Here is a 16,329-nt window from a genome sequence, read left to right as displayed (position 1 = left end):
ACCCCCTGTGTAAATAAATGCACAAGCATATAAATATATTGAATATATTGAAATTAAATTAAATTATGTAATTATAGATATAAGCTTATTTTAAAGAGAACAAACAAAAGCAGGAATTATTTCTTTGAACAGAGAAAGACTTCCTAGGACATGTCTGTAGAATAATTATTTAATATTTTAATGTGGGACCTAGATAAGGCAGGTTCTTTCTTTTTTTCTTTTCTTTTTCTTTTTACTTTACTTTTCTTTTTCTTTTTTTCTTTTTCTTTTTTTGGTTTTTTGAGACAGGGTTTCTCTGTGTAGTTTTGGGGCCTGTCCTGGAACTCACTCTGTAGACCAGGCTGGCCTAGAACTCATAGAGCTCCTCTTGGCTCTGCCTCCCGAGTGCTGGGATTAAAGGTGTGAGCCACCCCTCCCCCGGCTCTGTTCCCTAGTGTGGCCTTGAACACATACAGAGACCCTCCTGCTAAGTGATAGGATTAAGGAAGTGTGCTGCCTGACTTCTTGTTTACTTAAAATGGCTGGCCTTTCCCCCTTGATCTCCAGGCAAACTTTATTTATCAAAGCACAAATAAAATATCACCACATTTCAGCACAAGTAAAATACCACCACAGTCCCCAGTGCCACCTATTGCTGTCTGAACCGTTAGACACTCTACCTAAAAGAAAGAGGCATCTTTGACAGTTTTGCATTTGTAATAGAGCCCCTTGCAACCAAGCAGCGATAAAGTCAACAATAACTAGAAATAAAACAGAACCACAGAGGGTTCCCAGTGCACCCTCTTGAGACATGAATGGTGAGATACCCTGCTCACAGTGAGATGCAGCTTTGGCAGGTTTACAGTTCAGAAAGAAGCCTCACACTCTAGTAGCCAGAGAATGATAAAACTAGTAATAGCTAGCATCAAAAGCAGATGAAGCTACTGAGAGTGTTCCGTTCAGCCCATCATAAGCCTACATACAGTAGCAACACAATCTGCATCAGGAGAGGGCTGTTCACAGAAGCCTTGTGCACTAAAGCAAAGCAGGATGGGAGCAAAGAACAGAAGGCAGAGACATTCTGTTTCTCCCCTAAGCATGAGATAGCCAAGAGGACAATTTGATATTTGCTTGTGATAGGCTAAGTCACTGGTATGAACTGTGGCACATCAAGACAGGGATCTGAACACAGGAAATCCCTGGGATGGGCCAACTCCAGCTGGTTTTGGACACAGTGCCCAAAGGCATGGCAAGGAATTTGCATCCTTGTCCTAAGGATATAAGGCAGGAGTCTTGATTAAGGACCTGTGGGACTGGATTGCAGGTCTCCAGACTGGGGCAGAACACTTAGCCATTACCAGGTCTTTCATGAAAGAAGTAAATCAGGGACATTTGATTACCCCAGTAACTTGTCTTCATCGATGAGTGCAATGGTCTGTGCAAAGGAAAAGGGCTTTGGAAACATTAGCTGTTGCCACCACGAATGAAGAACTTTGGTTATCAGGAACAAAAGAATGTCCCTTCCTTATATAATGCTTCTGGACTAAAAAGAAAACTGTGTGAGTAGAAAGACAGTTTTTGAATCTTAGGGGTGAAAAACTTGTTCATTAGCTTGACTGTGGAGATACACATGGGCATACACATATGTCAAACTTGGAAACCACCTAATATGTACAGTTTATTGTATGTCAGTTAACTCGATGACACTGGTTTTTATTTGTTTGTTTTTTTAAAGTCAATGGCCCAGCAAGTTGGCTCAGTGGGTAAAGGTACTTGTTGTGAAGCCTAAAGTTTGGGTCCAGGCCCTACAGGGTACAAGGGGAGAGCTCACTAGTACAAACTGTGCTCTGACTCCCACATGCACACTTACACACATGCCTACAGACAAATAAATAAATAAATGAATAAGTAAATAATTGTGATAGTTTTAAAAATGATTTAAAGCTGGTGACTCTTGTCTATAATCGCAGTACTTGAAAGAGGTGGACAAGAGATTTACCATGAGTTTGAGGTCATCCTGGACAACAGAGTAAGTTCTAGGCTAGCCTAGGCTACAGCAAGAGACCACATTAGAAATATTTAAAGGAAAAAACAAACAGACAACTACAACATACGAATAAAACTATGTGTGTTGTATGTACACACATGTATTTAGTTGCTAGAAAAGTATTTTACTTAACAGGCATACTGAGGTGACACTTCTTATAGTAGGAAACATGGCCAATTTCTTGAAGCAGAAAATGTAAGTTGCTTCTAGATTTCTGTACCATGGTGAGAAATTTGTACTTGTGCCAATGAGAAGATCATATGCGAGCATGACATCCCATTTCACAGGTGGATGAGGCCAGAATCTCAAGAATGCCAAGGGAGCAAGCACTCTGGAAAGAAATGATTTTACTTGGCATACACAGATTGCAAATCTCACAGGAAATATTCTCACTCATCAGATAGTGGGATTACCAATTGCATTTAGCTGTTAGATTGCTCTTCTGGAGTGAATCGATATCTGTTATGATCAAAGGAAGAAGTGTCTGCAGATATCATGTTCAGTCTTTCCCCTGTAGGATTTGTGAAGTTTCATCAGTCATTAAGTCAGATGCTCAGTGGATCAGACAATGAAAAAGCCTGTGGATTCCATGATCTATGTAGAGTACTATCTATATTTAGGGATGCCCTCAGACCTTCAGTACATGTCTGAAATTTCTCCTTATAATGAATCCCATATACCTTCATTTATAAATTAACCACAGTGTATTAGTCACTTTTCTATTGTAATGGCAAAGCACCATGACCAAGGCAACTTCTAGAAGAGTTTATTTGGACTTATGGCTCTAGAGGGATAAGAAGCTGGCATGGCAGAGAAGCATGGCAGCAAGTGGCAGTTGGGACAGCAGGAGTAGGAAGCTGTGAGTTCATTTTTTCAAGCACAAGCAGGAAGTAGGAGGAGCATGCACAGGCTGGGAATGGCATGAGTCTTTAAACTCCCAAAGCCTACCTCCAGTGATGTACTTCCTCCAACCAGGCATCATCACTCCACAGTCCACCCCCAAACAGCACCACCAACCGAAGACCAAGTGTTCAAACATCTCAGCCTATGGGGGACATTCTCATCTAAATCACAACACATAGTAAGATACTAACAACAATAACAAAGAAAATAGGAAAAAAGTTACATTATACTGTCATGAAACTGATATGAATATGAGTGCACCCTCACACTGAAAACATCATACTGTGCCCACATTTCTAGTTTATATGATGTGAAAACATCATACTGTGCCCACATTTCTAGTTTATATGATGTGAAATGATACTGTTGTGTGAAAGACTCCTATGGAGACAAAACACACACACACACACACAGGCACACACACTCATTCAGAAAGGGAACCATGAAAGACCAAAGTAACAGGTTTTTTTTTGGTTTTCTTTTGTTTTTTGGTTTTTCGAGACAGGGTTTCTCTGTGTAGTCCTGGCTTTCCTGGAACTCACTTTGGAGACCAGGCTGGCTGGCCTCGAAATCACAGAGATCTGCCTGCCTCTGCCTCCCGAGTGCTGGAATTAAAGGCATGTGCCACCACCGCCCAGCTCCAAAGTAACAGTTTTAACAATTGCACCAACTTGAACCAGTGAATGCATATTTGCTGGTATTATTAACAGGGGTGTGAGTAAGAGGTTACTTACAGAAGCCTGAATGACCCCCTCCCAAAAAAAAAGCAGCTTCATTACCAAAAATGCCAGCTGATCACAAGAGACTGCTGGCAAAAGTTGCAGCCAGCCTCCATACAGCTTGCAAACAGCTGGCTGTCTGACTGTCTCTACTCTGTACAGTTCAGCTGGTAAAGCCCCCACCCCCAGCAGTTGTTTATTCCTTTCTAATTGCTGAGAATGGACAGAAATCTTTTCTATCTCTTTTCTCCCAGACATGGGAGGTGAACCTCCTCTTTCTGGAGGGAATATTTCCATTTGTAGCGAATTATCACACAAGTACTGAACTCAAGTGGTGACAGGAAATGAGTATTGTAGGCAGTATGACTTCAGTGTGTGGTTTGCTTTCTTCCCGCACTTATTCTAGAGCCTTTAGCTCCTTACAGAGAAGAACCTAATGGCTTCTATTTGCCAATTCTAATTACTACCATTACCTTAAGGCTGCCATGGAGTAAGGTAAGGGAAACCTGCACGCAAGCACTGAATACCCCACAGAAGATCTGGTACCAGAGGCAGGAGCTAGGTAGCTGCCAGGCCAGCAACATATACAGTTAGAAATGCTGGGGAAAGGATGCCTCAGGTCCTGAGTGAGGTAGGCTGGTTGTGAGATGTCATCAAGTTCTCAGACCATCACAATATAAAACATGAGGTGATTGTTTCTTGGATTTTCTATTAGTCAATTAATTAGCTAATTAATTAATTAATTAAAAGATGAAATCTCATATATACAAGGGAGGCCTCAAACTTATTATATAATCAAGAATGATGCTGAACTTCTGGTTCACCTGCCTCCACCCTGCAGAGTGCTAGGATTACAAGCTTGTGAACCTTGCCCAGTTTGTGCAGTCCTAGGGACCGAACTTGGGGCTTTATACATGTGACACAAAGATTCTACCAGCTGAGCTACACTGTCATGCCAGGCATTCAGTATTTTTGAACCACACTTGCTCCCTAATAACTAAAACTGTGGAAGGAGAACTACCCTATGTAGGAACCTTATCTTGTCCAGTGGTAAACCATGTGTTTTCTTTTCTTTTCTTTTCTTTTTTTCCCCGAATCTGAAAAATAGATATCTGCAACTAAGAATAGACTTAGAGGGTTGCTCAAAATATCACTTTTCTTTAAAGCCAAATGGTTTTCAAATATTAATTTATAGACACGTTTGTAGATAGCCTATTTGTAGATGCTGGGTTGTCTTATTCTTTCTTCACTATTGATTTTTGAGACAATTAGAATTGTCTTCAAACCTGAAAATGCCCAGGGACACAATTAATATTTAGCTGAGTTCATGTTCTCAGATGGCAAGGGGAAGAAGTGATTTATTTTGGTTAATTATACACCTACAAAGTAATATTTGGTTTATTCTAACACACAACCAGCCAATTAACCTTCTCAGTCTTCTTATTATAGTCACCAAGTTTGCTGGGTCAATGTGACTTTCTCTTCAGACATGTAGTGATGTGAAACAGTTACCAATTATCAACACATAGTGTTGCTTTGTTGGGTTTTAAGAAAGACATTTGCAGTGCCATTGTTGGAAGAGACATTCTCATATATTTTAATTTTGATCACATTCTTCAAGGATTTACTAAAGATGATCAGACCCCTGTAGTCACTATAGTTCTTCAGATAAAGGCATACACAACCTTTAGTTACTGGAATCTAATATTCACACTCCTACCCCATCTACCAAATAGCTTGAGGCTGATGTCAGTGGAAACAAACAGGTGTACTTAGGAAAATAAAGGATGCTTTTCTGTCTTAAATTCATACCTTCCAGGATTTAGTGTTGTTTCTGTGGGGAAAAACAGAATACAGGAAGAGAGGAGCAGGAAGCCTTTCCCTGGGCAGGGTCTTAGTCTTCAAGGCATCCTTCCATCTCCTCCTGTTCTTGGATTTGGACCAGGCTTCTGAGCTTTTTTGGACAATCTCTGTCTTTTCTCTGCATACAAATAGGGTCCTTTCTCCACATCAGTTCTCTGATCTGAGGAGGACTTGGGGAGGACTCTTTTAAGGGATGAGTCCTTACCAGTTTAGGGCTAGGAGGAGGAAAGGCAAAAGCCATCCCCTCCTGGGAGCTGCCCTTACATGCTTGGTAATAGTTTATCAGAATTTTCACTTGGCATCCCAACAGTCTAACTTCCTGGCTCTTCATTGGCTTTTCCTGGGAAACTGAAGGGGAAGAGCTTACATGGAGGATCCATTTCTAGCATCTATGACATTATGGAGGATTAGCTGGCTGTTATTTAGCAAGATATCTACCTCTTTGGCAAGCAGCTCCCAGAATCTCCTTTCTGTTTTACCACCTGAAGATGCTAGGTCATCAACCACAAGACCTGGGGCCTAAAGAAATCAAGGCACACAGCACACACCCTATAGCCCTCTATCTGGGACAGAGAGTAAAGAGGCTTGCAGCCCCTCACACTAGATGCTATAAGAAAGCTTTATGGACCTTCTCAGTACTTGGCTCCTTGGCACATTGGCTATGCCAAATTAAATCACGTGGTATAATCCATTCTACCCATCCCTGGAAACGTTCAAAAGCCAGAATGCCCCCTCATTCCGGAGCATTTCTTTTCCCTTTAGGCCCTGTCATGCTGCCCCTATCCTCTGTCTCTGGTGTGAGAGTTCTCACACCTCAAAGCCCAAATCAGGAATCACCATGGTTGACAAGCCCTGTCTCCTAACAAAGTACATTTCTGAGTGTAACTTTGTGTTCCATCCCTTCTCCACCCTGCTGCTCTGATTTCTAACAATTTCTCAAAATCGAATTCTGTAGTTTGCATAGTGAAAATATAGCTACCTTGAGGGGGAGCTAATCACACACAGTGCTGGGGATGCGTGTGTTTCTCACTACACTAGAAGACTCGTCTTGGAGACAAGTGGACGTTCTACTTCAAGCATTTTACCAGGAGTAGAGATTACAATCTCTTGAGGTCTGCCAGTACTTTTCCGGGGCCCCGCAATGGCTAGCACACCCAGCAGTGAGACAGAGGAAAGCGGGCCAGAACCTAGATGTCACCTTTGAACGCATTCATAGCAAAGGCCCACTCTGAGCCCAACTGGAATAATTACTTATTTGTGTGGAACATCTACTGATGTGGTTTTTTTTTTTTTTTTTTCTTTTCTTTCCAGCCCCCAGTGAGCCTTTACTGTGCAAATTCGCCGATGGAGGACAAAAGAAGAGGCAGAATCAGAGCAAGTACACCCAGAATGGGAGGCCATGGCCCCGAGAAGGAGAGGTGAGTTCTGAGAACTACTCAGAAACTGGGCAGCAGCCCTCCCCCGGGAAGGTGCCAAAGCAGACTTCTGGTGCCATGAAAAAAAACAATAATAAAGCCCCTGCTCAGGAGATGGGTATCATGTATGCCCACGGGATTGATATGTAGTTGAGGAGGCATGAGGTGTCCTGCTCTGGCACTCTCCATCTTATCCCTGGAGATACAGTCTCTCACGGACCCAGGAGCCTGTGTCAACCAGCAGTTCCGAGCAGTCCTCTTGTCTCCATACACTTCCAACCCTGAGTGTGAGAATTACGGGCACATGTGGCCATGGCGAGTGCTGGGGATTCAAACTCAGGCCCCTGTGGTTGTACAGCAAGCACTCTTACCCACTGTGCCATCTCCTGACTGGGGACTTCATTTTAGCCATCCATTTCTCCTCCTCATATTGACTGACAGTGAGCTGTGGCTATACACCTGCTAGTCCTTGAGCATCGGTCCTCTTGGTTGTTTATTTTTGTAAAATGACAATGAGAGGGGTCCTGGGCTTTTGTAGTGGTTTTTTTTTTTTTTTTTTTTCATTCTTGAGGAAATGGGATAGAGATGTTTGAATGACTGAATAAATGACATTTTGTGCCAAAGCCATAATTTCAATAGGGGGATTTAGTATTTCTCTTCCAAGCCCCTGATTTGTCCATTCGTCATATAAGAGGCATCATAATCATGTGCCATCGTATACTGTGAACATCAAGAGAGCTGTTTCAAGAAAGAAAGGAAGCTGGGAGATTTCTCAGCAAATGCTTTAGCTATTTTCCATTTTCTGTAGCTGTTTTGAGTGTTTCCATAAGAGTCTGAAAACACCTCTTAAATTGCATAGCTGTTGTCAAGTACTATACAATGTATATCATTACAGTAAGAAGTAAATAAAATAAAATAATCATCGAGCATTGAGAGCCAATGGAAAAATGCAAGAGTGTTCATCTTCTCTGTGTTAGAAAGGAAGCTGAGATGATGTTTTGATGGGGAGTGGGGGATGACCCATGTGTCCCAGGAAGAGTTTAATGCATCAGCAGGCAGTCTCACAGCCCCAGCATCATTACATTTGGCCCATATAAAGCATCCATAGTCTAAAAAGACCCACTTGACCTTAAAATTTGATTAGGTAAAATGCTTGCTAACTAGGGATATCTTTGTACCAACTATATACATAAGAAAACTTGGCTCTAATTACAAACTTCATTTCCTGTGGAAAGAATCCATAATACTTTCTTCAGGCCACAAAGGGCAGTTATAGGGAGCTCACATATTTTGGTATCAGTGCAAAAACAACAAAAACAAACCAAACCAAACAGATATAGCTCTCACCACAGAAAGAAATAGAGATTATTAATTCTGGAGCCAAATATAAGTGAGTATGGCCTGGGGACATTGACTCTGAGTCCTGCACTGTCCATGCTCCCGTGTAACAACAGCTTCCCAGGGCTCTTATAGCATAACATTTGAAGATACAAATCATGGTACTTTTAAAATACATTGTGGGGAAAGTGAGGTAGGTAAGTTGCAGCAAAGCAGGAGAATCTATGCTGTATGTCTAAGATGCTATCTCGTGGCATACTCAGGCTTTGAATAGGTGGAATCTAGAGGCTCTGTTTATACATTCCAGAAAGATTTTTACCTGAAAGAGGGGGCTAAAGAAAACTCAAGATAACTTGACCTTTGGCCTACCACATTCCATTTCTCCCTAGTCAAGCATGGGCTCCCCAACCCCCAGAAACTTCAGTTCATCAGAAATTAAATTAACAAGTGTATAAAATAAATAAGAGCTATCAAGTACTACTTTATAGAGAAGTAGAACTTTTGGGACAGTACCCTATAGGTAGGGCAGTGTGAGGACACTGTAGGGCCAAGCTTATGACCCAAAGCCCCTTAGAATGTGTTTTTAGTGTTTTAGTTTTAAGTTCTATAGACTTTTTTTTTCAATTAAACTATGAAAACTAGGAGACCATAATAAATGTGTCTATGACCAATAAAAATATATTCCAAAGTGAATAGACATGTTGCAAATACATGGCAGCTCTTGAGATGTGCTTATGTTGATTTCAAGGGTGAGTACATTAATTTGATTATCTTAGACATACCCAAAACAGTGATGGGGACTATGGAGATGCTTATCAGTTACATCCTTGCCATCCTAGTGTGAGGACCAGAGTTCAGATGCTCAGATCCACATAAAAAATGCCAGGTGGCATGGTGGCCCACCTGTAATCCTAGACCCAGAAGATGTAACTAGGGATCCTTAGAAAAAACTGGCTAAGAGACTGAACATCTTCATAAGCTCTGAGCATCACTGAGTAACCCTATCTCAAGGAATATGGTGGAAGAACAATTAGGGATGATTCCCAGTGTCAACCTCAGACATCCATGTGGGTATTCACAGCATAGATGTACAAAGTTGCAAACACACACACACACCACATAAAAATAACAATAGTGGATCACCTAGTTTAGTAGTCTGTAACTCTATTTATGTTATTCCTTGTGTTATATTTACTAGGGCACAGGTGACAATAAGCCCTGTGAAACATTTAAGTTAACTCATCCATCTATAAATTCTAATAACATATTGCTGACTTAAAGACATAGGCTTTTATTGTTTTCTTTTTCATATTCAACACATCCAGATTGATTATCCTCATAAAAAAGTAGCATTTTCAAAGTAAGTTCACATACATCAGTTAGTCACCTGTGATACTACATGCCTTCTCTGCTTCAGTTCAGTGACCACACTGACTGCATATATAAAAAGCAAAAAACTGAAGATTCTGGGTTGAAACATCAGGGAAGAATATTGGCTATTTTCCTCTTCATTCAGTTTCAAGATTAAGAGATACGACTTTCTTCCAGGCCTTATCTAATGGGTGATGTGTCGGTTCATTCCCATTGTGACAAAATGCTTGACAGCAGAGACTTCAAAGAAGGGCTTTAGTCTGATCGCATTTCAAGACTACAGTCCATCATAGTGGGGAGGGAAGGCAGCGGGAGCATGTGGCAGCTGGTCACAATAAGTCTGCAATCTGGACGTAGAGAGAGCTGAGAGATGAACAATGCTGGTGCTCAGCTTGCTTTGATGATAGATCTGCTCACCTCAGCCCAGTCAAGACACTCCCTTACAGTTATGCCCAGAGGTTTGTCTCCCAGGTAATTCTGAAACCTGTAAAGTTGCCGTCACTATCAAGCAGTAGGGTTGGTTTCATTTCCATTGACCGTCACATTAAAGGTGCTATCACAGATTTTTAAGGGGATCCTTTATACTTTTATTTTTGTTGATACAACTCACAATCACTGTTAAGGTGGTGCTGCTTCATGGTGGTACCCACCTGTAATTGTTGTACCTCAGAAGCTGATGAGGTGGGTCATGAGCTTGAGTTATATCCTGTCTCAAATCTAGCAAAAACAGAGTCAGATGTGATCACCCCTCCAGAAGTAACTGAAGACAAGAAGGTATAGCAGAAGAATTCTTGCTCATGATTATCTGACCCAAACTGGACGCCTTTTAACTTTGGCCTCTACTGCTGCTCTGTAATATTTCCTTCTAGTGTAAGCACATTTCCAGATTTACCATGCCATGTCCAGAATATAACTCTAAATCACTCAGGATTGAGGAATGGACAAAATGGGACAGGGACATTGTAATTGTGATCCCATGCTGGTGTTCTGGCAGGGGAAGGGGCATTCTAAAACACAGATGTTTCTCCCAAGGCCCCTCCTATGGCTGTCAAACTACATTGTTTCTATTTGAAAAGTTAGAGTAGGAGGCCAAGCTTGAACCCCAAAGGCAACACCAACGGCATCTATCCTGTGCCCACTGAAGAAGCAGACCTGTGGTAGGAGGAGCTCTTCTGGGCCCTGAGTCCTTGAGAACTTAAATCCAGCATCCAATAACCCCTAGCCATCTTTCTCTTTGGTGACAGTGGATTTAAGAAACATATCATGTATATTCATCGTGCATAGTACTGTGCATATATGGACATTTCATGCAAGTATATGTTGTACATAGAGTTCTCCTCCACCCCTTTTCCTGACTGTCACCTACCCACAAATGGGGACTACCTAAGATAGAACACCCAGAGCTAGAGAGATGGCCCAATGGATAAAGTATTTGAAATGTGTCAGCATCACGACCAAAGTTCAGATCCCTTGCACACACCTATAAACTGGGTGGATGTGGTGGTCACCTGTAACCCCAGTGCTGCAGAGAGAGGAAGTGAAGGGGGATCTGGCTTAGCCAGAGTAGTGGAAGCATGAAGTTCCAGGTTCAGTGTAAGATCCTGCCTCAGTAAATAAAAGAAGAATGCTGTCAAGGAATTAACCAAAAATCCACCTCTGGCCTCTGTGTGCACACATGTGCACCCACACAAATGAAAATACGTACACGCATGCAACACACACACACAAAGATGGAAGGCATATCCTATTTTTCTAAGGCATGGACTTGGAAAAAGGAAACAAGTAATAGCAACAGCAAAATTCGTAAACCTGTGTTTGTAACAGAGAGTAGAAACAGTAGCAGATAGCCTGAGTCCAGTTGAGTTAAAGTACTGGAAATGAGCATTACAGCCCCCAACTAAATCTATATAACTTTCTAGTCTTTGTTCCATGGTTTTCTGTAAACTACAAGGTAGACTACTGGCACAGTAGGGAGGAAACTGGATATGCCCTGCTTCTGTTCAGCCACCCTGCAAATGAGATTATTTTTCTGTGCTGATTTTTGTTCCCCAGTTTCTTTTGGAAGGTAGGAAAACCAGAGGGATGGTAACAACAGAGAAAAGAGATGCCCATTTCTCCCTACTCTTGAAAGTTAAGAAAAACTGATAAAGCAGAAATTTTTTCGGCTTGATGTTGCAAGCATTTTAGAGTTAAGCTAAACATAGAAATTGATAGGGTAATTAAAACTTCATTATTTAAAGCCTTTTGCTTTGGGGCAACATTTTGATAGTTAATTAGCACACATTGGTGGAATGCATTTATTTATAAAGACTGGGAACTTTGTACATAGAAGTGGACATGGGTAATCAAGACTTTCAAATGTAAATGTATGCTAGTGGCCATGATTTTACATCAATGAAAATCACTGGGGGCATTTTAAGTTATTATCTGATCTTGCAAGAGATGCCTAGAATGCCAAATGGTTAAGAGATTGGGACTCTTTGGCCCTTCACTAGTCTACAATTCCTTTTTCTTGTCATTTCAATTTTCTTATTTAAAATTTTTCATACATTACATTTTGAGTATGTTTTCATCTCCCCCAACCCCTCACAGATTATCCCCACCTCCCTACCTAACCAACTTCATGTACATTTTATGTTTTCACAAACCTTGTTAATGTTTAGCTCAGTTGAAGTCACCTACAACATCCAACCTGCTACTACACTCTCACTACTTTGTCTTAAATATCTGGAGAAAATCTGATTCATCTAAAGGACATTCTGAAGTCCGGGAAGGATATACAGAACCCACAGGAACCACTGTCTTGGACAAGCTTACTGCTGGCCCTGGGCTGACATCCAAACTCCTACTTTCAAGAAGGACTATGGAGCCCCTTAAATAATTGAAATGAATCATATTTCTTGGTAAATGGTCACAGCTGCTTCCCTATTGGTGAAAATCACTTCATGGTCAGCCCTAGAGCTTCCTCTATAACCTTCCACAACCAAGAGAGAACTGGGTATTAGCACTCATAGTAGGAGTTTCCCAGGACCCCCTTTGGGGTTTATGTTTCTGTGGGCCAGTGTTTATGATATATTTGCGCCATAATGTTTTTTATCTAGTTTCTCAATTTCTTTTTTTTTAAGATTTATTTATTTATTATGTATAGTGTTCTGCCTGCACCACAGAAGAGGGCACCAGATCTCATTATAAATGATTGTGAGCCACCATGTGGTTGCTGGGAATTAAACTCAGAACCTCTGGAAGAGTAGTCAGTGCTCTTAACCTCTGAGCCATCTCTCCAGCCCCTGCCAAAATGTTTTTTATGTCATTATCATCTAAAGGGTACTGTTCCTCTAGCACTGCTATGAATGTCACCATCCCTAAGACACGGATTGCCCAGAGTGGAGGCTATATTCTCAGGGCTAACTGCAAGGGGAACACTGCTCATCTTAATCTCCATGGTGTGCCTCCAAATGGTCTGGAATCAGGAATGCTTCAGACTAGTTCAAAGAGATGTCAGGAACATGAGGGCACATCCTACTGCTTACTCCTGGGTTCCCAAATAATTCACTTCTAGTGACTACCATGCCAAGTTAGATATTGGATTCTGTCCCAACTAGCAAGAATGGCTGGCTAAAAAGAAAAGAAGTAGTTGACAAGATCAAAATCTGCTTGATGGCAACCTAGTACTTCAGTGAAGATAATTATACACTGAAATATTAACTACCAACATCACCACCTCACATGGGCACACACACAGAGACTTGTGAAATATATATACTTACAGCTCAGAGTCAGCTACTTTGTAAAGATGATTGGACCAAATAAAAATATGGGTAAGTTTCCACTACTCTATGAGAGACACTCAGATTTTAAAATTTCTTTATGTTTTATTATTGTGAATGGCTTTTGGGTTTTTATATTTATATTTAAATATGAATAAGTGATTTTTTTAAATTGAAGAATATAATACCCTCTCACTAGATATTTACACTTGACTCTGTCACTAAATAATCCAGATAGCATTCACTGTTATTAATTTTATTTCTTATTGACTCAAAACACTAATATTTTAAAAGATATTCCTAAGTTTGAGGTTAATGAAATCAGCAGATACCTTTGGCAATGATCCTATTGGAATTTACTTCCAAAAAGACCACATTTTAGTCATAGACACAAATAAGAGGCATAATAGCTGATAAGAAGTGATTGAAGAATGTACTCAGATGTTTAGTGAAAAAAAAAGTCAAGATTTTATTAGAAAAGAAAACCAATAAAGTGTCATTTCTTGTTTTTATCATCTTCGTAATTCTCTGACAGAGTCAATTTAAAAGCAATCAACAAAGAAAGATGGTATTTTCCCTGTAGTTGATGCTCTGAAGTAACTTTTTCTTATTATGGAAATACTTAGAACAACGATCTTCACAGTTTGGATACAAAAGCTGATAGAATTAATATTATTAATAATCAACTCTCAGACTCCAGGAAAAATTACATTATATTGAATAGAAAATCAAATTAAATTTTGGGGAGATTCAATGTAGTCATATTAAAGTTTGGAATTCCTAAACTATTCCCACTTAAAGAATAAGTTTTCAGTAAAAGTGCTGTTAGATTTTTTTCCTTCTATTTTTGAGATTATAATATAGTTACATCATTTCCTTCTTCCTTTTATTTCCTCCAAACTCTTCCATATTCCCCTGCTGGATCCCATTCAAATTCATGCTATATTTTTCATTAATTGTTCTTATATGCATGTATGTATATCTATATACATATATATCCCTAACTATAACCTGCTCAGTCTGTATGTTACTGGTGTGTATGTTTACAAAGCCGACCAGACCATTTGGTACTGGATAACTAATTGCTGTGTTCTTGCGAAGACTGCTTCTCCCACTCTGAGCATTTCTTAGTTGCCTGTGTTATTTGCATAGGGTTAGACACTGCCCCCTGACCCTCACCCCCATTCCTGTCCACATTACCACGTCTATTTTTGTCCTTGTTTAGCTCCTATTTAGGCAGTCATGTTGGCAAGACTTTATGGGTGTAGCTTCTGACATCCCTAGGTGACACAATCTCAGAGCAAAGTCTGCAGTCCTCTGGCTCCTTCAGTCCTTCCACCCTGTTTCTCCCACTGCGACTCCTGAGCAGGAGTTCAGGATTTGCAGGAGTTGCTCTGTAGATGTGTCAATCTGCATTTTGATTGGCTGTGGTTGTCTGTATTGGCCTCTGTCCTTACACTGAGAGGTTTCCTTGATGAGAGGTAAGGACTATACTTACCTATGGGTACAAGGACAATTATTCAGAATGTAGTTAGGAAATTACTGGCTTGGTAAAGTGGTGGTTTTAAGTTCTTCTCCAAGATCAATGACTTCTCTAGGTCTGGTACTTGGCTAGGTCTCCAGCACTGGTCACAGTTTCCTTCTTGTTGAGCAGATCTCAAGTCCAATTAGAGAGCTATTGGTTACTGTGCTACCTCTGCACACTGAGGGCTATCATGCCTAGCTGGTCTTTGTCGTGGTTACAGGAATCATAGCTGAGGAAGACTGTTGGATGCCCCTTCCTTTGGAAGCCTTCAAGGCACCTTCTAGTACCATGAGAGCTAGTCCTTAGGAAGGAGGCTTGCAAGTCAGTTTTAGCTTAGGGTCCTCTGCACCCTGTATCTGAAGTGCATGCTGTCTTCAGCAATAGGGATTTACCTTCCACATCCAGGGAGCAACTAAAGGCAATAGCAATACCCTGTAATGTTTAGGAGTTGCTTGGATAGCCCTGCCTAATAACTCAAAAAAAGGCTTCTCATGCCTGGTATCAGAGTTTTCGTTAGGTGGTCTAAGATTATTAAAGGAAGTATTGTCAGCCCATACAAGAAAATTGCATTTAAATTACATATGTATATTTATACATAGACTTGCATGTATTGTGGGCTTTTATCTTTTAGGTAGATAGCTAATAATATCACTTTCAGACATCATTACTTGAAGATATTTAAGTTCACTGCATTTTTACTAGCCCAAGATATAGGCCTGTGAATACAATGAATATGTATGAATTTATATGTTAGCTTCATTCACACACACACACACACACACACACACACACACACACACTAACATGTTCATACACAAAGCTTAGGGTTTTCATTTTATCATTGTCAACTTTAAGCAAAGTAGTTTGTTATGACCCAGAACCCTGTATTACGTTGTTTGTCTTTGGTGATGGTTGAGAATGTCCTCTGTGCTCCAGTTCTGTGACTGTTTATTTAAAGTTAGTTTTAACAAGATTTCTCTTCCTTGCCAGTAAGTGGAAGAAGATCTGCATAGGCTGTGTAGCGATCTGCATACTATTTTAGAATATAAGGCCAGGACAATTTTGATGAACTTAATTCCAAATACCCAGTCTCAAGACACTGAGTCATCACTCATTCTAAATCCACTTATGATTGAGAAAAACTATGCTTTTAGATTTCAGTGAAGGTCGGCCATACCAATTACACAAAGCTACATCATATATTTAGATTTACAGTGAACCATCTTTCTCTTTGAGCTATACATTATAGTTTGGCTGGTTTGTGTTTGTTTTCTGTTTTGAACAAAGGTGAACCCAGGCAAAGCTGACATCGCGGTGATCCATTTCAGCCCCATCTCTGTCACTGTTCCTGTTGCTATTCATCCCCTCGGTGGGAGGAGCTTCACTGGGTAGATGGTAGATG

The 16,329-nt window shown here is 40.6% G+C and overlaps 1 protein-coding gene across 7 annotated transcripts in view; it reads left to right on the top strand.

The window, feature by feature from the left end:
• Positions 1-16,329, top strand: part of Rbms3 (RNA binding motif single stranded interacting protein 3) — a 1,348,289-nt gene that overhangs the window by 1,208,120 nt on the left and 123,840 nt on the right. For all 7 annotated transcript variants that reach the window (XM_036192502.1, XM_036192498.1, XM_036192497.1 and 4 more), the window contains one exon: positions 6,823-6,929. In XM_036192502.1, coding sequence (XP_036048395.1) covers positions 6,823-6,929 — 107 coding nt within the window. The remainder of the gene's footprint in view (positions 1-6,822; positions 6,930-16,329) is intronic.

This window comes from Onychomys torridus, chromosome 7, assembly GCF_903995425.1.
Source record: "Onychomys torridus chromosome 7, mOncTor1.1, whole genome shotgun sequence".
In the NCBI taxonomy this organism is placed as follows: Eukaryota; Metazoa; Chordata; class Mammalia; order Rodentia; family Cricetidae; genus Onychomys; species Onychomys torridus.
This window is presented reverse-complemented; position numbering and strand designations above follow the sequence as displayed.